General features: G+C 40.3%; 1 protein-coding gene across 3 annotated transcripts in view; it reads left to right on the top strand.

Moving 5' to 3' along the window:
- The window catches only part of Ido2 (indoleamine 2,3-dioxygenase 2), a 60,299-nt gene that overhangs the window by 2,548 nt on the left and 33,112 nt on the right, over window positions 1-24,639 (top strand). For 2 of the 3 annotated variants that reach the window (XM_004668980.2, XM_045131437.1), the window contains exon 2: window positions 10,114-10,209. In XM_004668980.2, the coding sequence (XP_004669037.2) occupies window positions 10,114-10,209 (96 nt within the window). Of the gene's footprint in view, window positions 1-10,113; window positions 10,210-24,304; window positions 24,437-24,639 lie in introns of those variants that run through there. The other variant, XM_045131438.1, reaches the window with a different exon arrangement.

Genomic DNA, 24,639 nt, shown 5'->3' on the forward strand with positions numbered 1-24,639 from the left:
AGATTTACACTGACTTTTAAGACAAGTCTTGGAGTCTCCATGTCCTCCCAGAACAAGAAGATAGGTTACTTACCAGAGGGCCAGTGGAGAACATGTTAGAACTGTCCCATCACCTCTTGTGTTCCTTTTGATCTGGGTACAGAGGCCAAAATGTTGATCTTTCTAGCTCTGATGACTTGAATGGGCTTTGACTTCTATATATGGTTATTAAAACACTTATAGAGATAGCTACACCAGGGCCAGGGGTAGAAACTTACCTAATGTTTGAGCCATCTGGCGCCTGAAAAGTATTTATTACTGCTGTGATCTCTTGGAGACGTTTGTCCTTTCTTTTATCTTTTTCTATATTCCTGTCTTCTCTTTCTGCATCCCTTCTTTCTATTTCTGCTTCCTTTTATTTTTGTAATTCCAGATCGTAAGAAACAGAGGTTGCAGCCTGGAGCAGCTGTTCTAAGACTTTGGTTTGACTACCTATTTTTTTAAACTTTCTATGAATATCAGACACTGATTGGGTTAAACATTTATCCTTAGGGGAATTTCCTCCTGGAAATTCCTCCTGGAGATATGTTAGTATGGTTTCTAACTGCCTCCTTGAGTCTCAAGAGTAAGGCAATGGATAGCTCTTGTACTTCCTGTATTATGATGGTCCTCAGAGTTTACTTTAGGGGCTTTTCTTTGGCTCTCCAAAGCCCCTTTGATATACAGTAAATAAAATAATACTGACAGTTCCATGCCTCCTGTTTGTCATCCTCATTCCAACTGAGATTATGTGTGGGCACAGTGGGAACACTGGAGTCGGAACTCCGGAATGTGCTCTATAGTGTTCATTTCCCACTGATACTGCCCGAGTCTGTATGTCCTTCAGTAGAAGTCAAGGTCTGACCTAATGTTAACATAATATCTCTTCCAGCCAGGTCATACTGTTTCATAAACTGTTACAAAAGCTCGTAGTAGCAGTCAGGATCCTCAGAGTAACTGCCTAGTTCTAAATGTATCTGTCTTATCTCATTCCCATAGAAATGCCAGTGGACGTTTTCCAAATTTCCGTGGGTCTCCTATAGGGGATATAATCCTGTGGAGGGGTCCTGTGGGTGGTTCCATCAATAATACTTTTTGGGCTGGAGAGATGGCTTAGCGGTTAAGCGCTGGCCTGTGAAGCCTAAGGACCCCGGTTCCAGGCTTGGTTCCCCAGGTCCCACGTTAGCCAGATGCACAAGGGGGCGCACGCGTCTGGAGTTCGTTTGCAGTGGCTGGAAGCCCTGGCGCGCCCATTCTCTCTCTCCCTCTATTTGTCTTTCTCTCTGTGTCTGTCGCTCTCAAATAAATAAATAAATAAATAATTTAAAAAAAATTAAAAAAAATAATACTTTTTGGCTCTGACTGATTCTTCTGGAGGTCAGTAGCTAATGGGGGTGGTTCTAGACATAACACTCTAGGAGGCTAAGGGCTCTCAGACTTAGAAGTCTTGACTTGGCATCAGCAGTTACTGGAGGTGGAGGGTCAGAGATTATTAAGCTATAACCAGCACCTGGGGCGATCAGGTCCGGATGAAAGAATAGCTGTATATAAGATACCTCCATCCATTTCCATGTTTTCCTACAGAAAGGGTCTAGTTGGAGTATCACACTCTACTTAAAACTGCCGTGTGGTGGCCATTTTTCTCCATTTTCTTAAGGTTATTGTTGCCAGTTTTTCTGACAATAGAAAAATTAAAGAATTTTTTTTTTTCTGAGGCTCATTGGGTCTAATTGGTCCCAGTTTTTAAGAAGGCACCCTAGCGGTGACTTTGAGGGTGTCTTGGGGGCTGATCATCCCATATGAAATAAATGGAGGAAGAAAAAAGGAAGAACCTAGGGTGAGGACACATCTTCCTTAGGGTATCTTCTTATCAAGGTTTGAGCATGCACCCTAAGGCTAGAGATTTGAGAGAAGACATTAGAGTTTGTTCCCAGCTACTTCCTGCAGAAGCTGGGGACTTAAGTTCCTATTTCCTCCCTCCAACTAAGAGGAACAGTTTTAGTTCCTGTGTTTCCTATAGCAAGAGTGGTCTGTGTAAGGATACCCATTCTCATCCTTGCTCAGCCATCCCCCATGCTCAAGTTCCTCCGACTCCTTCCCCCAGACCAGCAGACTATCTACAACATGACTTATTGATGTCTCAAAGGTTAGTCAGACACAAGTAGGGATTTTCTCCAGCTCAACCTTGTCTTGGTAATCAACCTGCTCCTAAATTTTCAGGGAGGGGGGTGTTTATTGATGTTTCTTTGGGATCTCTTTCCCATCTTCCATCTGTAGGAAGCTGGGACTGGATCATCCCTGATCTATTAATGTTTCAGGATGAGTTTGAGCCACTGATTTTTTTTTTTAATGTCCTAGGTGTTTTATATGGCTTAAATTTAGTAGTTTTAGGATTAAAGAGTCTTTGTTATTGTTTTTTCCTGTCTTTGTTATTCAGAAGTAATCTCTGGGCCTAATCCCTTCACCACTGGAGTGCTGGGATTAAAGGTGTGATGCATCGTAATCACCAGGATCCTGTCATTCTTAATATTTCTCCAACATATCTTGTGCTGGGATTAAAGGTGTAAAACACTACACCCAGTAGAATCTAGTCATTTACAATAATCTTCTAAACCACTTGGAGGTCATAAAACCTGAATTATAAACTTGACAGTAACAGACCTGAATTATGCTTTTTAGATCCCTCTAAAAGGAAATTGAATCCTTTCATCCAACTTTCTCAATACTTCTTTTATCAGTATACCAAGATATTTTATCATATATCTATTATATTCTTTTTAAATTTATTTAAAAAGAGACAGAGAGAGAGAGAGAGAGAGAGAGAGAGAGAGAGAGAGATTGAGAGAGAGAGAATGGGCACTCCAGGGCCTCTAGCCACTGTGAATGAACTTCAGACACATGTGCCACCCTGTGCATTTGTCTTACTTGGGACCTGGAGAAACAAACCTGGGTACTTAGACTTGATAGGTAAGTATCTTAAATACGAAGACATCTCTCCAGCCCATATATTATATTCTTAATGATTATCCCTCCTTAATGCTTTCAAGAAATATTTAACATTTTTAATACTTATTGTCATCCTCTAAGTACCACTGAAAAAATTCATTTTTTTTCATTTTTTAAAAATATCTAATGTATTTACTTGTAAGAAGTGGGGGAGAATATGTATGCAAGGGCCTCTAGTTAAAACAAACAAACTCCAGATGCATGCACCACCTTGTGCATATGGCTTTACGTGGGTACTGGGGAATTGAACCCCAGTCTTTAGGCATTGCATGCAAGCAGCTTAACTGCTGAGCCTCTCCAACCCAAGCATTCTTTCTTATTAACTATTCTATGACATCCAGTATTCACAAATTCATTTTCTTTTTACCATCATTATATAATACCTTAAAGAGAAACCATAAAGTTATAGAGAAACAACATTAAAAAAGGAGAGACCCTGTTTTTCCTTGTTTTTACCTCCTTTAATGGTTTTTGGGATTTATGACCCAAGGAATCTTCTTCTTTAAAAATATTTATTTATTTGCAGATAAAAAGAGGGAGAGAAAGAAAGAGAAAGAAAGAGACAGAGAGACAGAGAGAAAGGAGAATATACTCATGCCAGGGCTCTTGCCACTACAAATAAACTCCAGATACATGCACCACTTTGTGCATCTTGCTCTACGTGGATACTGAGGAATCAAACCCAGTCCATCAGGCTTTGCAAGCAAGCACCTTTAACCACTAAGCCCCTTTCTTTCTTTCTCTCTTTCTTTCTTTCTTTCTTTCTTTCTTTCTTTCTTTCTTTCTTTCTTTCTTTCTTTTTATCTGTCATCTATCAATCAATTCATCTATCTATCTATCTATCTATCTATCTATCTATCTATCATCTAATCTATCATCTCAGAACATAGTAATCTGTGGTGTGGACAGCTGGGCTCCAGCCTCAGCCCATTAGCACTTTAAATGTCGCAGCTTTGGAGCCAAGATGGCAGCACTTTGGTCCTGCCCTGTCTGGCGAGATTTATTCCCATCTGTGTCCCCTGCCTCCCAGCAGCTACAAAGAGCTGGATATCCCAGTATAAAGCATCTTTGGAGAGAAACCATTTTTCGTTACAGCATATCATTCACAAGTTCAGGCTGAAATTCTGTGAAGCCATCCTAGGAAGATCAAGTGGCAGAGCACATCTTGGATTTACCATGTGATCACTAGTGTAGTTAAGGACACATACTTTTACTTTCCAATCAAAGCGGGGGGTGGGAGGAGGCGGGAGGTGGAAACCATTAAATTTTATTCAGAATCTAAGGAAAATACCAGATCACAAGCAAGTCCATGGGTACCCATGTGGTGGAGACCCAAGATTCCAAACGCAGTGCTTTTGGGGAAGCTAGGGGAGAAAGAGAGAGAGAGAGAGAGAGAGAGAACTGGTTGTATGAGACTGGATCAGATACTTTTTCCCAGTTCTTCTGAAGGAGCTGGTATGACATCCTTTTAGTTCCTTCTTTGTGCCTTCCCCTAGCTGCTGACCCGAAAATAAAGCTACCTAGCTAATTCCCTTTCAAGGTCATGCCACAGATCTGGAAGTCTCTTAGGTGCTAGCAGTGGGGACTACAGAGGGTTAGGTGTAGTGGTGGTCCAGCTCTGCAACTGTGCTCACTGCCACCAGGGTGACCTGTGTGTCTATTTGTTTCTGGTTGAATGTATCTCTGAGATGCAACACTTTCTGTGAAGCACCAGGAAAGTCCTGGGAAATCAGATGAGTCAGCTGTTGCGATTCATGTACTTGGAGTGAATTGCACTTATCATCTCACATTCAGCTTTCACATAGCAGGATAGAGGTCTGGTGCCATGTCCAAAGTGCTGCTGTACAATGTGATGTGAACCACTGTAATGAAGCCACACACAGACCAGAAGTCAGCTTTCCTAACCGTATTACAGTATTCTTTAAAATCTCGATCTGGTTCAGATGTGGTGACATTAGTTTCAGACATGGAAGGCTGAGGCAGGAGAATCAAGAGATCAAGAACACCGTGGGGTACATAGTACAACCCTGTCTCTAAAAGAGAGAGACAGACAGAGAAACAGAGAAGGAAAGATGTTTAAAAAAAAGTTAAAGCAGTTAAAGCACTTGCCTGCCAAGTTTAAGGACCCCTGTTTGACCCTCCAGATCCCACATTAGCCAGATGTACAAAGGTGAGGCAAGCGCAGATCACACATGCCCACCAGGTGGCACAAGTGTCTGGACTTCCATTGCAGTGGCTGAGGCCAATTCTCTCTCCCTGTCTCTCACTCTCTCTTTAAAAGAAAAGAAAAAGAAAAGAAAAGCCAAGCAATAGTAACACCCCCAAAATGCACTCCATGCTGTGTCTAGGACTTGATTCAGGAATATTCCTATCCTCCCTGGCTCACAAGTAAAGAAGGACTAATAGGTAGACATGCTCCTGTTATTAAATATGTACACTGAACTGAGGAAAGATAATACTATCAAGTAGTGAAACATTGGGTAGGGCCACAGCTATGGAGCTCTCTTGGCTGTTTCCTTTTTCATTTTTTTTTAAAGTAAATATTAGAACCACATGAGTAACAACATCAACTTCTCCTTTCTTCAGCCAGATAGAATCTGTTGTTGTTTGGTCAATGTGTACCACTTAGAGAAAAAAAATCCCAGTCTTGAATTTACATGAAAAAAAATCCCCTATCCCACCCTTTTATGATTGCATTGCATTTCCCAGATCTCTCAAAATGTGATTCTTCATTTCAGTTTTGATTTTCTTCCATTCATGTGGGGATTTTACACAACTTTTCTGCTAAGAAGTGGAGAAATAACCTTTTTATTAGTCATGGTCTGATTGCCTCGTAGGTCAGCAGAGACAGTCATCAGCCTCACAGGACAGCGGTGTTGCAAGGGGCCACCATTGGGAAACAGCAGGGGCTCAGACCTTTGCTACAGATAGATAGGCTTTGCTGTCCTCAGATCAAGGGCTAGTGTGAGCAAAATTGTCCTTCATGCCAGCTTAACTCAAAGGATTGTCACACTTATTTTTCAGGTAGTGTTTGTGTTTCTTTCCCTACTTGAAAGTCTGTAGAGAAAATATGGTCAATTTAATGAATAAGAAAATATTCTGGCTTTGGGGAAGGAGATAGGCTTGTTTCAAATATAACACCCTACTGCTTCTATAAACTCAGACATTCCCAATTTCGGTGTCTCCATGTGGAAAATTTAAACCTCACAGACTCATATTGATAAAGAGACCACAAGAATCCCTTGCCAGACATCTGTCCCTCTTTGTACGGAAGACAGAGTAAGATTTCCCTTTAGGCCATAAAGACATAAGGAAATTGCTTGGCAGGAATGGAGGCGCCAATATAGAGACAGCAAGAGGCTAGATTGGATCGGAGAGAGGAGACTCATATGCTGGGCTCTTGATTTTGGATGTAGCGCTTTTTCAGCAATGATACAATGCAACCGAAACGTACAAGGCTCTAAAGGTTAGGCTGGCTTAGGGCAGTGGTGCCTGAGCCTTGTGATAAAATGGCAAGGGAAGTTTTAATAAACAAGTCCAATGCCAGAGCTCCACCCTGTTATTTCTTATGATAGGCTCAATGGTCTCAACCCCTGAGCAGTAGGCTGAGAGAACACAAGAGGGAGCCAGCGCAGTGGTCCAGGCGAGAGGTAGGGAACTGCGCCTGCAAGGAAGGTTGGGACATGAGGGTGTTGTGGCCTGCAGAAATTCCACAACGTGCTCACAGATAGCTTAAATAAAGAAAATAAAATAAAAAAACAAACAAAGGAAAAGAGACAATCAGGATTGAGAAAAGGCCGGAGGGAGCTAGCCATGACAATTTTGGGAGCTTATTCTGTATTCTGACAAACATATATGTATATAAACATATACATAGGATCCCGTAGACCTTCAAAACATTTGGTAGATACACGAAGTCCCAGCTGGCTGGAAGAAATAGTAGGAACTTAATTGCTACAGTTGACCACAATTTTCAGAGTAGGAAGCGTTCAGACATCGCACTGAAACGGGACGGAAATGCTGGTGGTCTCTTGGACATGTCTGATCTGTCAGAATGGGTCTCTTGTCAGGGTTGGTTCAGAGACAGAGAGGTCAGACTGCATGACAGCTCACACTGATGAGGTCTGAAACTGCGTTTGAGCACTGGGCTGAGAGGACAAGAGGGAGCCAGCTCAGTGGTCCAGGTGAGAGACGGGGAACCACTGGCGAGCAGTAGCAGGTGTTTGGACTGGGAAGAGTGACTGTAATGAACAAAGCTGGGACTATTCATGCCAATGTAAGCAACCCAAGTGTCTGCATAGAGAAGTCTAGCATAGGCCAAAACAATTCTTTGGAAGCAAAGACTTCTCTTTCGATGTTTAAAACTTATTCACTTTAGGTAGTTAATTTTGTTTTTTTTATGTTTATTATTGTTGCTAGCAAGACGTTTCATATGGATACATCAGGTATTGGTACCCTCTTTTCCCTTATCTCTGCCCCATTCTGTTGGGGACACTCCTCACTGGGGTTTCAGGTATTCCCCATGGGGTTGGAGTTTATACTTTGTGGGAGCAGTAGTCAGGTATGTGTTTTGTGGGGAGGGGAAAGGAATGCCTCTGGGCATGATATCTCAACCTGTGGTTCTTACAGTCTTTATACTCCCTCTTCCACAAAATTCCCTGAGCCATGGAGGGTGAGTTTTAAGTCTAATTCAGTGATGATGAGCTCTTAGGAGCCTCTGGATCTCTACTTTGGGAGTGAGAATTCTAAAGTGAAGCAATGAAAATTTTCCTGTCTAGTCTGTAAAGAAACTTTGTGCACCTGGGGAAAGAGAAGCTGACCTCTCCTGAGAATGGATGAAAACATCAGTCATGGAAAAATGCATGTCTGCTCTGCTCTGTCTTCACAAAGTTCCCAAAATGTATTGGTTTCCCAGGGCAATGTTTACACAGGACCACATAAGACAGTGGTGGATTAAGATATTAGAAACAGGGCTGGAGAGATGGTTAGCAGTTAAAGTACTTGCTTGCAAAGCCAAAGGACCCAGGTTCAATTCCCCAGGACCCATGTAAGCCAGATACACAAGGTAAAACAAGTGTCTGGAGTTCATTTGCAGCAACTGGAGGCCCTGGTGCATACATTCTCTCTTTCTTTCTCCCCCTCTCTCTCTCTGCGTCCTACTTTATCCCTCCCCCTCAAGTAAATAAGAAAAAGTAAAATATTTTGGAAAATAAAATGTTAGAAAGAGGCTTTCAGAATTCTGGAGACCAGAATGTGTCACAAAAGCATTGAAACATTTCCTCCCAACACTCGAACTGAGATCTGATAGTCCTGGCCTCTCCTAGGCTCTCGGGGTAATGGACACTTCCCTACTTAGAGCATCCATGCGTCACTTACTCTATCTTCATATGTGCCGTTTCCTCTTCTACTGCAGAAGAGTCCAGTGTCTCCTCTTATAATCTTAAAGACCATTTTTTCTCAAATAGGTCACAACATATAAAGGTTTGGTGTGTATGGGTGTGTAAATTATGTGTGGTCTATGTGATGGGCATGTGTGTGCATGTGTAAACCCTGTACCCATGCACAGATGCCAAAGGAGCACATTGGTCAGGCGTCCTCCTCTTGGATCATCTGTGTATTTCTTTGAGATGGAGTCTCTCCAGCAGCCCACTGCTTCCATGTTTCCGGTCAGCAAGCCCTGGTGTCTTTCCAGAGTCCTGCCCCCTCTTCAGGCCCTTGTCCAGTCAGAAGGGACTGGTTGACTCTAATGTGAGACAATGCTGTTACACATAATTAGATAGCCCAGGGCTGAATTACAACTACTGTGATCTCTGTCTGTTGCTTGTGACATGTGGCTTAGCTGGAGCCATGCTCCATCTGCAACAGCTCTGGTGGCATAGGCCTATAATTCTAGCCACTTGGGAGCCTGAGATATGATTATAAGTTCAAGGCCAGTCTGGGTAAACTAATGATAACCTGTTCCAAACTAAATAAATAGATAAATAAATAAAATTAGAGGTGATGTCTCATGCCTGTAATCCTAGCCCTTGGGAGACTGAGGCAGGAGGGCTGTGAATTCAAAGTCATCTTGGGCTACATAGCAGAATTATGCCTCAAATAAAGAAAACAAAGCCCCAAAACATAAAAATTAAAAAAAGTAAAGAAAAGAAAAGCCACTTTCAGACTCCAAAACCATGCTCAGTTCTCACCTTCCTATTCCCATCTACTTGTCCATTCTCCAGAGCAGCCAACACAGTCACTTCCAGGTTTTTTTTTTTTTTGAAAATTCTTTTGTGCGTGCATGTGTGTGTGTGTGTTTATGTGTGTGCAAATATGTGCATGTGCACGTGGCAGTTAGAAGACAACCTTGGATGCCATTCCTCAGGCAATTCCCACCTTTTTTTTTTTTGAGGTAGGGTCTCACTCTGGCTCAGGCTGACCTAGAATTCACTATGGAGTCTCAGGGTGGCTTCGAACTCTCAGCGATCCTCCTACCTCTGCCTCCCGAGTGCTGGGATTAAGGGCGTGCACCACCACGCCTGGCTAATGTCCACCTTTTTTGAGACAGAATCTTTCACTGGCCTGAAACTTGTCAGGTGGGTTATACTTGCTGACCACTGAGCCCTAGGCACTTCTGACTAGGCACACCACCCACACAAGGCATTTTTTTTTTCCTATTATTTCTGGGAATTGAACTCAGCTATTCACGATTCAAGACAAATACTTTATTGACCAAGTTATCTGCCGAGGCCTTTCCTTGCAAAATTATTAAGCTTACATGCATATCAGTAATCCAGTGCTGATAGAACTGGTTTTATTTATTGGGGGGGGATTCTCAAGCTTAAACACTCCAGTAAATATATATATATATGAAATACACTGTATTGGGATTCCTATGGCTGTATGTTTCCCACCCTGAGAGTTGATGCAAGCCCAGGAGCTAAGCTCCCGTCATCTGTCTGTCTCTACCATGCAGTCTAGCCTGAGGTCCACCCACCAGTGATTTCTCAATGTTTCTTGAACTGGATTGACTTGAATTTTTCTGGAGTGATTCTCCCGCTACTTCCCAGAGATGTCTAAATTCCCGAGATGTTTCTATTTTATATTCAGAAAGAACTTCCAGACCACTACAGACCTTGGATGGAAATTGCCAGCCGACTCCCTCACTTGATTGAGAGCCACCAGCTTCGAGCCCACGTAGACAAGGTATCTCTTTTTGTTGCTGTCGTTATTCACATTACACCTGCTCCTCTCACTGTTCTTGTTTCTCAGCCTTGTGGACGTAAGACAGTTGGCCGGGAACAGGATCTGATTTGTCAAGAACTCTGTCTCATTCTTCACATGTGGTGACTCCTTCCTGGTTGTGGCTCCTTACAACTTCCACAGCCTGTGCAAGCAACACTTAGAGCATGTCAAGCCCCCATCACACCTTTGTTTAAAAAGTCATCTGGCTGGGAATTGAAAATAACTTCATAGAAAGTGAGAAGGACAAGCACAGAAATTCTCAGGGACCTTTCCCAAGACACATGACCAGTGGCCTGCTGCCTTTGAGTGAGGTACCTTGCCTTTATCATGAGTATAGTAGACTACTTTAATCCACAGTATTTCTGAGTTATGAAGTCAGGGTCAGCTCTGGGTTCTGCAGACATAATCAAGTCTGTTAACATCACATAGGCACTTAAGTATACCATGTACATGATGAACAATATGTGGCCAGAAGAGCAATTTTTCTTAAGAACATGGAAGCAACAGTACAGCTTCTTGGTTTATGGCAAACCAAAATTACTCCACAGAATTCATAAATACTTCAATTAAGGAATTTTCTGTGAAACCTTGAGAGAGCTAATGGCCTCACAGTTTCACTTCTTTCCTTAAAATATGAAGTAGATTCCATTCCTATACTATTGCATGTGACTTTTGAAAGGGGCTCTCATTGTTTCTCCATATAATGGTTTTAAATATCTATTTAGGACTGGAGAGATGGCTTAGTGATTAAGGCATTTGCCTGCAAAGCCAAAGGATTCAGGTCTGATTCCCCAGGACCCATATGGGTCCTATGCACAAGAGGGCACACACATCTGGAGTTCATTTGCAGTGGCACCCATTCTCTCTCTCTCTTGCCCTCTTTCTCTGTCAAATAAATAGATAAAATTAAATTTAAAATATCATTTATTACTTCCCTTTCTCATTTCCCCCTGCCATAATCATGCCATAAGATTTCAGAGGTGAAAGACAGGCTTTCTACCCTTTGGGGTTCTGCTTTGCTGACATGCTTATATTTAACAGTTTATTATAAATTTGCTTCAAAATATTCACTGAGAATTCCTAGTCTATGAACAGCACAGGATTAAAAGGCTGAAAATGGTGAAGAGACTAACTTCAGTGTCTGTAAAGATGGCAAACTAAAACTTGTCATTTTTTTGCCTGTTGCCTAAAAATATCGTTGACTCAACAAAAGAAATAAGCAAGGCATAAGAAAATATCTATGAATTCAAAAAGCATGGCATCAAGGAACAAATTCTAATCAGTTCTCTCGCAACTGTCCAGGTTTCCTCTTACTTCTCTACTTCTGTGAGGCTGGGAAGGAGAGTCCACAGAAGCAACAGTCTTCTGCTGTAGTTGAAGGCCTGGCACGGGGACTACACACTTACTTTGGATCTGATAAACAATTTGCTTACTATGGTCCAGGAGTCTGTAAGTTTTTGTCCTATCATTTATACGTGCCACTGTTGCTGAAATGCCCCTTGCTGCTAAATATATCACCCAGACTTTGGACCATCAGACATCAACCCAATAGCTCACATGGCCCCAAGAGAAGCACAGATGGATAGCTGGTAAAAAAGCAAGTAAGTCCAGGTAGTGATGTCTACATGTGAAGTGGATGCTATGGAGATAAATTATTGTCCTTTCTGTCCTTCTGATGAGGTCACCCACTACATCTTCCAGGAGGGCCAGGCCAGGAGATAAACCAGGAAGACAGGTGCACCATCACCACCTTCATGCAGGTATGCTGGAAGACAGGTGCTCTGCCTAAGATGGTTAAATGACAGACATAAGGACATTGACTTTCACAAGAGGCAATGTCCAGGGTTCAAAATCTGTGGCTCACAGGGTCAAACTGGAAAAGGCCAAGGCCAAGTAATGCATCACTCCACTAAACTATATGCACACTACTAAGTGTCCTGTACATAAATATAACAAAAACTCCACTTACAGGCTTTGGAGCGATGCTACAGCAGCAGAAACTCCTCAGTGCTGGAGAGCGAGAGCAGACCAATGGAAAAGCCACTGTAAAAGACAGCTTGGCAAATCCTCATGAATTGGAGTCTAATATAGACTTCCAATCTAGTGATAGCATCCCTAAATATGTCCTCCAATACATACAAAGTCTGCATTCACAGAAAAATCATATATAAACATTCATAAGAGCTCTGTTGTTCCTTTTGCCACAAGAAAAAAAAATAATAAATCCATCTAAGGGGCATTAAGAACTTAAATAAAAAAGACAAAACATCATATCTATTTTATCATCTAGTTTGAGTGCTGAGGATGGAATTCAGGTCCACCACTGAGGTGCACCCCAACCCTGATCGTCTTTCTTACATATTTCCAAGACTTTATAATTCCAGTATACTAATTTTTTTTGGTAATAAAGATGACATTTGTTCTCAGTTTGTGGTTTGTTCTTATTTTTAATAATATTTTCATATTTTTCATTATGAGAAGATTTAGCACTTTTACATATTTATTTTCATTTATTAATTTGACATAGGAGGAGTGAGAGAGAGAGAGAGAATGGGAAGGCCAGGGCTTCCAGCTACTGCAAATGAACTCCAGATGCTTGCGCCCCCTTATGCATCTGGCTAACCTAGGTCCTAGGGAATCAAACATGGGGCCTTTGGCTTTGTAGGCAAATGCCTTAACCACTAAGTTGTCCCTCCAGCCCTGTAGTTTGTTGTTACATTTTCTTTTGGCCTATCTGATGAAAAAAGTCTTAAGTTAGGGCTGGAGAGATGGCTTAGCGGTTAAGGGCTTGCCTGTGAAGCCTAAGGACTCCGGTTCAAGGCTTGGTTCCCCAGGTCCCACATTAGCCAGATGCACAAGGGTGTGCACGTGTCTGGAGTTTGTTTGCAATGGCTGGAAGCCCTGGCGTGCCCATTCTCTCTTTTTCCCTCTATCTGTCTTTCTCTCTGTGTCTGTTGCTCTCCAATAAATAAATAAAAAGTGAACAAAAAAAATTTAAAAAGTCTTAAGTTAATGGCATCAAATTTATTTTAAAATCTTAATTATAAGTTTTATTTGGAAGCTGTCCAATAATCCCAGTAAATAAATATAGCTCCAGCACTACAAATAATAAATAAATAAGCTATTTGCTTAACAGATAAATGACCAATTGGTATGAAAGATGTTCTTGTAAATAATTAGAAAAATAAAAATTAAAACTATAATGGACTGACACCATAAAACTATAGAATTAAAAACTGTTGAAAACTGTATATTAGCAAGTATTTGAGATCTCCAGTCTCAAAATCTATTTACATTATCCGGGACTGTTATCCAAGGGTTCCATTGTTGTGCCTACACATTCCGTAGCATTTCTCCAGCAGTAATGAACCGTTATGGCGTAAGGTGCCAGCCACAGCGAACATCATGAAATAACTGGGACATGGGTGGACTGCAGCTCATGCAGTGATGTCGATGAACCTCAAAACCAAAATGTTGAATACCAGCCAGGCAAAGTGGTGCAGAGCTGTAAGAGAAGCACTGGGGAGCCCGAGGCAGAAGTCTCACAAGTTTGGGGTCAACCTGAGTGACACGGCGAGTTCAAAGCCAGTATCGATTGCCACGTGAGATCTCATTTCAAAGAGGAAAGCTGTTCAGTAAGGAAAGGTAATCACAGAGTCCATTCAGTGTGAGTCTATTAAGTTTAAAGCCATTCTAACTGAGGAATACATTATAGAGTGTTCATATACAGTTTACGGGACAGGTAAACTGAAAGCCAATAAGAAATCAAGCTATGCAGCTCATGAGAACTCTGGAGGAGTAGGCAGAGTGGTTGTAAGTTTCTGTCAAAGTCTTATTGGATGTGGGTCTTCTTTAAGCTATAAGTAGATATAACATGTGCTCACTTTATATATACGTGAAAGAAATTCACAGAATACTTCTAATATGTAAGAGATAACGGAAAGGTGCTGTGTAGATATGCTGCCCTGAATCAAGCTGTGAGTCTGAAGAGATGTCACACTCTTTCAGGGAGAGCCTTGTACTATGTTGTCACTTTGAAAAGGAAAAACACATACTATTCCCTCTAATCAGAGTCTAGGAGCTAAAAACTAGAAATTACCTAGTTGCATATCAGCAAGGAAGGTGAAGGCTCCATTGGTAGAGGCCTGCCATTGTGATGAAAACCTCCTCAATCCTGTTTCTAGTTGAATCACCTTTATTCCAAATAATGAGATTTTAGTACACAAGAGACAAATAATGGTGTACTCATTTAGAAATAATTGGCTGAGGAATAAAATATGATCAATATTTTTATTCATTTGTGAAAAAGTATTAAAATAACTGACATTTTTTCAATGTGTCTGACCATAATGTGGTACACTTGATGTTAACCAAAAGGCCAAGAAGCGATTCCAATTATGATAGAAATGTTGCCTTTTGGGTCATCCCAGTGGTCACTGCCATATGAAAAGAGAAGCTTCTCCAACCAAAAGTGAGAGTAGCATTAATATATGAATATGAAAATTAAGTGTAATGTTTTCAGGGCAGTTTGGTGAGAATAATATATGCATTTAGCCAGACAAGAGCAGACTTTATACCCCTAAGGCACAGGACCACCCCTGTCATAGTCTTTTGATTAGGTTTTTAGTACCAGGCATGTGTTTCCTCACATAGAGCAGGCCTCCAGTCCAATTAGAGTGCAATTGGATATCCCCAGAGCAGAAATGCCACTGTTGCACTTGTTTGGTCATTTGGCATGTGTGGCCAAACTTGAGGCTTCCAGTGTCCATTGTTTTCACCACTGATGACTTCTTTCTCCCATAGGGCTGCATACAGTGCCACCGTTTCCAGCTTTCAGTTAACTGGTCTACAGGGAGAAGGTTTTCTGCTCATCACAAGTTTGATTTATCAGTGACTTTGCCACTCAGGCATGTGAAGTCTTCAGCAATAGGGTCTTACCATCTCTTTCTCACAGGAAACCAAGGGTCTTGGCAATACCTTATAATGTTTTGGAGGCAACAGAGACCTCCCTGGAAGGTATCCCATCCCTGGCACTGAAAATTTCCTGGTAACAACATTTATTGTCATTTGTTTTCATGATGGTAGCCATTCTGACAGGAGTGAGATGGAATCTCAGAGTAGTATTTACTTGCATTTCCCTTGTGGCTAAGGATGTAGAACACCTTTTTAGATGTTTATATGCCATCTGTATTTATTCCATTGAGAACTCTCTATTTAGTTCCTTAGCCCAGTTTTTAATTGGGGTGTTTGATTTCTTATTGTTTTCTTTTGAATTCTTTGGATATACTGGACATTAATCCTCTTCAGATGTGTGTTTGGCAACTATTTTCTTTCATTCTGTAGGTTGCCTCTTTGCTCTATTTACAGTGTCCTTTGCTGTACAAAAGCTTTATGATTTCAAGAGATCCCAGTGGTTTGTGGTTTTAATTCCTGAGCAATTGAGGTTACATTCAGAAAGTCATTGCCTATGCTAATCTGTTGAAGGGCTTCCCTTACCTTTTTCTCTAGCAATTTCAGAGTTTCAGATCTGATGTTAAGATCCCTGATCTATTTGGACTTATTTCTTGTGCATGGAGAAAGACAAGGATCTATTTTCATCTTTGTACATATAGATATCCAGTTTTCCCAGCACTACTTGTTGAAGAGGCTGTCTTTTCTCCAATGAAATATTTTTGGCATTTTTGTCAAGAATCAGATGGCTGTAGCTGCCTGGCTTATCTTGGTCCTCTATTCTGTTCCATTGATCTACATGTCTATCTTTGTGCAAGTACCATGCTGTTTTTCTTACTATGGCTTTGTAATATAGCTTAATGGCTTTGTAATATAACTTAAAATTAGGTATGGTGATATCACCAGCCCCTCCTTTTTTTGCTAAAATTGTTTTTGCTATTTGAGGTTGTGCTTCCAAATGAATTTTAGTATTTTTTTCTATTTCTGTGAAGAATACCATTAGAATTTTAATGGGAACTGCATTAAATATGTAGATTGTTTTTGGTAAGATTGACATTTTAGAACACTGATTCTTCCAATCCAAGAACATGGGATGTCTTTCCATTTCCTAGTGTCTTCTGCAAATTCTCACTTGAATGCTTTAAAGTTCTGACTGTAGAGATCCTTTACATCCTGTTAGGTTTATTCCAAGTTATTTTTTATTTATTTATTTATTTATTTATTTTGAGGCAATTGTGAATGGAAGAGATTCCCTGATTTCATGTTCCACATGTTTGTTGTTAGTATATATGAAACCTACTGATTTCTGTGCATTTATTTTGTATCCATCCTGTTATCTTACTAAAAGTGCTTATCAGCTCTAACAGTTTGCTGGTAAAATCCTTAGGGTTCTTTATGTATAGACTCATATCATGTGCAAATAATGATAATTTGATCTCTTCATTTCCAATTTATATACTTTTTATGAAGTGTCTTTTGCTTTATTGCTATGGCTAAGGCTTCCAGTACTATATTAAATAAAAGTGGGGAAAGTGGACACCCTTGTCTTGTTCCTGAATTTAGTGGAAAAGCTTCAAAGTTTTCCTCCTTTAGTATTATGTTGGCTGTAGGTTTGTCACAAATAGCCTTTATTATGTTGAGATATGTTCCTTCTATTCCTAGTTTCTGTAGGACTTTTACCATGAAGGGATGTTGGATTTTGTTGAATGCCTTTCTGCATCTATTGGGATGATCATGTGATTCTTTTGTCCTTCAGTCTATTTATATAGTATATTACATTTATCAATTTCCATATGCTAAACTATCTCTACATCTCTGGGATAAAGCTTACTTGGTCATACTGAACAATATTTCTGTTATATTTCTATATTCTGTTTGCCAATATTTTGGTGAGAATTTTTTGCATCTATGTTCATGAGGGAAATTGGTCTGTAATTTTCTTTTGTTGTTCTGTCTCAGTCTGATTTTGGTATCAGAGTGATGCTAGCTTCATAGGAAGAGTTTGGTGGAGTTTCTTTCTTTTCTATTTTATGGAAAAGCTTGAGGAGCAGTGGTGTTAGTTCTTCCATGAACGTCTGGTAAAATTCACCAGTGAATCCTTCTAGGCCTATACATTTTTAGTTGGGAGACTTTTAACTGCTTGGATCTCCATACTTGTAATAGGTCCATTTAACTGGTTTATCTCATCTTGATTTAATTTTGGTAGGCTATATGATTCAAGGAAATCATCAATTTCTCTCAGATTTTCATACTAGGAGGCATATATATATATTCTTAAAGTGTGTCCTTATGACTTTCTAAATTTCTTTGGTATATGTTGTAATGGTGTATTTTTCATATCTAATTTTATTAATATTTTTCTCTTCTTTCTTATGGTTAGATTTGCTAAGGGTTTATAAATTTTGTTTGTCTTCTCAAAGGACTAAATCTTTGTTTCATTGATTCTTTGGATTATTTTTTCCTATTTCATTAATTTCTGTCCTAATCTTTATTATTTCTTCCCATCTACTTATTTTTGGTTTACCTTGTTCTTCTTTTCCCAAGGCATTAAGGTGAAACATTAAATTGTTTACCTGTGAACTCTCTAATTTCTTAATGCAAGCACTTAGAGCTATAAATTTCCCTCTTAGGAATGCCTTTATTGTGTCCTAAAGGTTTTGATATGTTGTATCTTCATCATCATTTGACTCTATGAATTTCTTGATTTCCTTTTGGATTTCTTCAATGACCCATTCATCATTCAAAAGTATACTGTTTAGTTTTGTTTTTTTTTCCCCAGGTAGGATCTCACTCTACTCCAAGCTGACTTGGAATTCACTAAGTAGCCCCAGGCAGCCTCAAACTCATGGTGATCCTCCTATCACTACCTTCTGAATTCTGTGATTACAGGTGTGTGCCACCACACCTGGCTTCTGTGGTTTTTCTTGTTGCTGATTTGTACTTTAATCCCATTGTGGTCAGAGAGAATACAGGGATTATTTCAATTTTCCTGTATTTGTTAATATTTGCTGTAGGTTTTCAGTATATGATGGAGAACCAAATTTCAAAGGGGAAAGTAGGGAGGGAGGGAAGGTATTACCATGGGATATTTTTTATAATCATGGAAAATATTAATAAAAATTGAAAAAAAGAGATTTGCTGTGTGTCCTAATATATGGTCTATTCAGACAATGTTCCATGTGCTGGTGAGAAAAATGTATATTCTAGAGCATTTGGATATAATACTCTCTAGGTAGCTGGTTACATCCATTTGTTCAAAGACATCATTTCATCCAGATTTTTCTTAGTTTTGCCAGGATGACCTGTAAATTGATGAGAGTGGGGTATTGAAATCACCTACTACAGTTGTGTTTGGTGTTATCTGTGACCTTAAGTCCAATAGTACTTGTTTGATAAAATTGGGAGCCCTCTTGTTAGGTGCATATATGTTTAATATTGCAATGTCTTCCTATTGGAGTGTTCCTTTAATCCATATAAACTGACCTTCTTTGTATTTCCTTACTAATGTTGGTTTGAAGTCTATCCTTTCAGATATTAGGATATCAACTTCTGATTGTTTCCTAGGCCCATCTGTTTGAAATACTATTTTCATCCTTTCACCCTAAGATCTTTTATTGAGAGATGAGTTTTCTGGAGGCAACAGATGCAGTAACCTGCCTTTTAACCAAGTCTGCAAGCCTGTGTCTTCTGGTTGGGACAATGAGACCACTGATATTAAGAGTTATTATTGAAAGGTATGTGTTTATTCCCACCATTCTTCTTGGTTTGTAATGCTTCCTGTTTTCACCTTACTCATTTGTTGTAATGGTTATTTGAGTTCAATTTATTTTTTCCTATTTCCTCATGTATGTGTTTTGCTTTCTTTTCAGTGTGAAGAATTTCTTCTAGTACTTTCTGTAGAGTTGGTTTTGTTGCCAGAAATTCTTTTACCCTTTTTTTATGTTGTGGAATGTCCTTATTTCTCCATCAATTTGGATAGATAGCATTGCAGGTTAAATTAATCTTGCTTGACAGTTGTTATCTTTCAGAACTTAGAATACATCATTCTAAGCCCTTCTGGCTTTTAAAGTTTGTGTTGAGTAATCTGCTGTTATTCTGATGGGCTTGCCTTTGCAGGTGACTTGCTTTTTCTCTCTAACTCCTTTCAATGTTTTTTTTTTTTTTTTTTTTTTTTGTTAACGTGTTTAGTACATTAATAATAACATAGCAAGAAGAGGTTCTTTCAAGGTTTTGTCTGTTTGGTGTTCTAAAAGCTTCCTGTATCTGCATTGGAATTTCTTTCCCAATTTTGGGAAAATTTTCTTCTATGATTTTGTTGAAAATGCCTACTATGCCTTTGGAGTGAAATTCTTCTCCTTCTACTATACAATTGTTATGTTTGACCTTTTCGTACTATCTCAGATATCTTGAAATTCCCATTCATAACTTCCTATTAACTTGGATTTCTCTTTATTGGACTGTATTAGATCTGCCACCTGGTCTTCTTGTTTATATATTCTGTTCTCTCCCTCATCAATTTTACTGGTGAGACTCTGTGGAGAGTTTTTATTTGACTGACTATGCTGGTCAGAGCTAGAATTTCTGCCTTGTTTTTTCTTCTGTATTTCTATTTCCTTACTCATGTCTTGTAATAATATCCTTATTTCATTAAGCTGGTTTCCTGTGTTCTCTTGGAATTCCTTCAGGAGTTTCTTTTCTTCTTTAATTACTTTGGTTTCTTTTTTGATTCCTTTGATTTCTTTGAGTACAGGTAAAATCTTTTTTTTTTTTTTTTTTTGAAATCTTAATCAGACATTTCATCTGAAACAGTCTCATTGGAGGCCATTTCTGATGGATTTATAATTTTTGGTGGGATTGTGTTGCCTTGATTGTTTGTGTTTCTTGTATTATAATGTTGTGATTTTTTTTAAATATCCTGAGTTGATTTGATGCTTGAGTCTTCTAATAATCTGTGGCTTTAGATTTGGAAGTCGAACGTTAGGTACTTTCAGAGTAGGAATTTAAGGTGCTGAGTGCAGCTCTTCTACTCCAATACAGCCACAGAAGTCATCCTAGGTGCTGAGTTAGCCTGCTACTCAAGTCTTCTAGTGGGCTGGGTAAGCATTTTATTGGCAATTTCTAAATTCATCTGAGCAATATACAAAACCAATAAAAACCAGCACATAGTATGCAAGTGTGGGGATTGAAACAAAAAGATAACCTTATAAAGCCACAAACCCTAAGGGTGTGTGTTGCTCTGCACCCTTAATCCTGTCAGCTGGGAGGTTGAGATTTCTGTTCTGAAATGAGTTCCAGTTCAGCCTGGGTCTGAATCAGACCCCACCCCCAATAATGACCGAATGAAAAGACAAAGGCCCTAAGAGTCTGAAAGCATTAAAGGCAACAGTAGTCAACCCCCAAATACAGCTTAATTGAGAATAGTAAAACCAACCAAGAATATGTAACCCATAGCCTGCCCTGACATAGAAAGAGAGATTAGCACTTCCAGTGCAGGCCTACATACCTGCTTTTTTTTTTTTTTTTGTCAGTTAGCCTCATTACCTTTTGGGGTGGCTTCAAATCTCACCAATGTTGAGTACCCACCTCAATTCCTCCACGTTGTGCTGTGAATCTGGTGCTCTGATCAGCTGTGCTGGATGCCCTGACCTTGGGAGATGAATGAGTTCTCTGGAGGTTCCTGGTTCTGACGATTGGGAGATGGGACAGTGCAGGAAGCCTGGAGTTGTACTGGAACTGCTCAGCTACTTGTCTTGTCCATGTCCAGCTGTCTCCCTTTCAGATTTCTTGAATTTACAAGGAGGCTGATGAGGCTGGAAAATCCCCTTGTTTGGTCTCTGCTCCTGCAGCTGGGCTCCCAGTAGGCGTGGGGATTTATGCTGGTCCCATAGCTCGGGTCTATAAGCTCCTCAGTGGGATTCTGGATAATTCCCTCCTTTCTGATAGATCTTAGTGTCTCTTTCTTCTCTGCTGTGGCATAAAACAACAACAGCAACAACAACAACAAAACTACACAGATCTTGAGCAGGTAATAATGGCCATTATGAGGTTGTGAATATAATGACCACTTTGTGTGTGGAAGCATTCATCCCAAACCTTTGGCTCATGAACTCTTTCTGTCACCTTTTCCTAAAGGTTTCCTGAGATGTGGAGGGTGTGATCGACAACTGTCACTTTTTCTCGGCACTTTGATGAGTTTTGAGTATCCCTAATTGTCACTGCCAACTGCAAAAAGAAATTTCTCTAACCAAAAGTGAGAGCAGTTCTGTGGTGGTTTGAGTCAGATGCCCCCCATAAACTCATGCGTCCTGAAGGTTTGGTCTTCAGCTGGTGGCAATTTGGGAGATGGAGGCTTTTTGGAGGAAGTATGGTTTGGGGGGTGGGCTTTGGGGTGATATAGCCAACCCCTCTTGCCAGAGCTTAGTGCACTCTCTTGCTGCTGTGGCACAGGTGATGTCTAGCCTCTGTTTGTGCCATCCTTTCCTCCCATCAGGTGCCTTTGGTCACATGTTTTGTCCCAGCAATGCAAAGGTAACTACAACAAATAATAATCTATGAGCATAAACATAAATATTTGGAAGACAATTTGATGGGCTCAACATACGCACTTAGCCAACACCCAGGATTATATTTACCCCTAGGATGTGTGTGGTCTCCTCATTCATAGCAGACATACGATTATTCCACCAGTGGGACGTCTTGCCTGGCTGGTCAGCCTACCAAACCAAACATTTACTGATGTTGTCTAAGGGGTGATAGGAATCCAAATGGAAAACATTTTCTTATAAAGTATGTATATGTATTTGGTATGTATATATCTGTAACTGATAGCTTTGCAGAAACTTTCTATAACATTTTTTAACTTAAAGTGAATACCTTTAAAGAGATCTCATTATTTTATGCAGTTATCCAGTTGGATAATCATAGCTATCAATGAAGACAAGTAACAGTTTGGTCATTCTGACAGGGGGAAAGAAATGAGAACACACTTTGGGGGAGGGAGAACAGGAAAGGGGTAACTAATAAGACCAAACTAATGATATATTATATATATGCATGAGAATGTCAAAATGAAACCCATTCCTTTGTATGTTAAGCAAAAAAAATAATAAATAAAAGAAAATTAAACTACCAAATGCAAAGACAATGTCCCATGCAAATACTGGCTCTTCATCTCGTAGGTAAAGCACCCTCAAAACTTGCACAGAAATTTCAACAAATGTTAAGGAAATTTGGAGAAAGGCAAGCCCACTGCTATATGGAGAAAGGTGGAGAACTGTTTTATGTTAAAATGAGATCAAGATAACTTGTTTATGCAAAATATGTTCTTTTCATCTTAAAAAGAAGCAAACACATGGAATCATACCCACTAAATTCAACTGAAGGGGAAAATCAGTCTATGACATGCCGATTAACCAAATCTTAGGAAAGCAGAAATACATAGACCACAAAGAACTCAACGCTAAATCAGACTGCTGAAAGTCCTTCAGTGGTTTAGAGAACACTGTGGAAGAGGGGGCAGAATGACTGTAAGAGCCACAGAGTGGGTCAGAACCCAGGAGGCACCATCCCCAGCCACTCCACTGAGGAAGGACCTAGGGAAACAGGAACAGGGGAGAAGGAATGAAAGAGTATAACCTATTATAATACATATATATATATATATATATATATATATATATATATATACACACACACACACACACACATACATATATATATGTATGTGTGTGTATAATTATATATGTTGTATACATATATAATTATTTTTTAAAAATCAGTGGGTGACACTCTCTTCGCCATTTCACATTTTCACAGTAGGTCTACCTCCTTTCCCTTAAGGCTGCTCTATAGGCAGCGAGGGGTCTTGAGTAAAGTAAGAGGACACAAATGCGATTTTGAAGACTATGAAGGTATAAGCATAAAATATCTCAAAAGTTTTTCTATTGATTGCATTCTGACATATATTTGGTATTTTGACTTGATATTAAAACTAATTTCACCTCTTCTTTAGAAAAATATCTTCACTTACTTATTTGAAAGTAGATAAAACATGCCAGGGTCCCTTGCCACTGCAAACTTTAGGTGCATGCACCACTTTGGAATCTGGCTTTATTGGGTACTAGGGACTCTAACCCAGGCGGCAGGTTTTGCAAGCAAGTGCCTTTAACCACTGCTCAGCGCTCTCTCTCCAGCCTCTAATTTCACTTCTTATTTTTTTATAATATGACTGTTGGAAAATTTCAAACAAAACTTATGACTCAGTTCTAGTGGGCAGTGCTATGGTCAGCCCAACAATCTTGGTTTTTCCTGGTGCTATGACCCTGAATGTCTCTGAGTCAGTTTCGTCCTTTGGATCTGGGAAAGATACGAATACAAGCGCGTTTTTAGCGTCATGTGTTAGGCACTCTTTAATAAGAGCCTCACAGTCAGCCTTTATGTAACAGCCACCACGTAACTCAGCGTGTTCCAGGCAGAAAGGCCCTTTGTCACATTCTCAGTCTCCGGGCTTATTGCGGGAGATTCTGAGCTTTGCAGAGGCTGCCCCCTAGTGGCCGTGTGGGGGAAGGACACCCACACGCGCGCTCGCTGGCCTGCTGCAGCCCAGAGGAAATCCGAATGCGGCCACCACCCCGCGCGTAAAACAAGATGCCTGCGTAGGACGTCGAGGACGTCGAGATGCTCCTGGGATGGAGTTCACAGACCGATTGACACTCACAGCGCAGGCAGGACAGCTGGCGCAGGACGGGGGAATTGGTGACATTTGTTTCTTCATTGCTGTCACTTCTGCCTGACTTCATGTAGGATATCACTTTCCAGGAGTTTAAATGCCACGATGGGACTGAGCTTACCCCACAGTAATGTGGGGGGTGGGCCGGGAGGAGAGACACTAGGTCAATGGTAGTTTTAACCAAGGGCCGAACAATCATTTGGTCCAGCTCAGCTGCCATTTTGCAGGGATTTAGTTACATTCCTAACTCCACTGAACTCCACTGCATTTCAAGGCTGTTGCAGGGTTAATTTTTAAGTAAGAGGAGACCTTGTAGGGAACAGGTTTGCAAATGTTTTCTGGGGAGACTCCCACGAAGCCAGTTGACTCAGTTCGCAAGTCTCCAATCTGTCAGGTGATGTAGTCCCACGGTGGCAGGAACAAGGCTCAGGCTGGATGAGCTGGGAGCGGGACCGCATCATGAGGGCCACCTGCCCCAACATGGCGTTCCGGGATCTGAGAAGTCCATGTGTGAGGGCACTTAAGTTTTCTTCTCCTCCTCCCTCCCCTCTCCTCCTCCTCCTTTATTCTATCCTATCCTATCCTATCCTATCCTATCCTATCCTATCCTATCCTATCCTATCCTATCCTATCCTATCCTATCCTATCCTATCCTATCCTATTCTTTTTTGGCTTTCTGAGGTAGAGTCTTGCTGTAGCCCAGGCTGATCTGT

The sequence above is a fragment of the Jaculus jaculus genome, chromosome 12 (genome assembly GCF_020740685.1).
Source record: "Jaculus jaculus isolate mJacJac1 chromosome 12, mJacJac1.mat.Y.cur, whole genome shotgun sequence".
Taxonomy (NCBI): Eukaryota; Metazoa; Chordata; class Mammalia; order Rodentia; family Dipodidae; genus Jaculus; species Jaculus jaculus.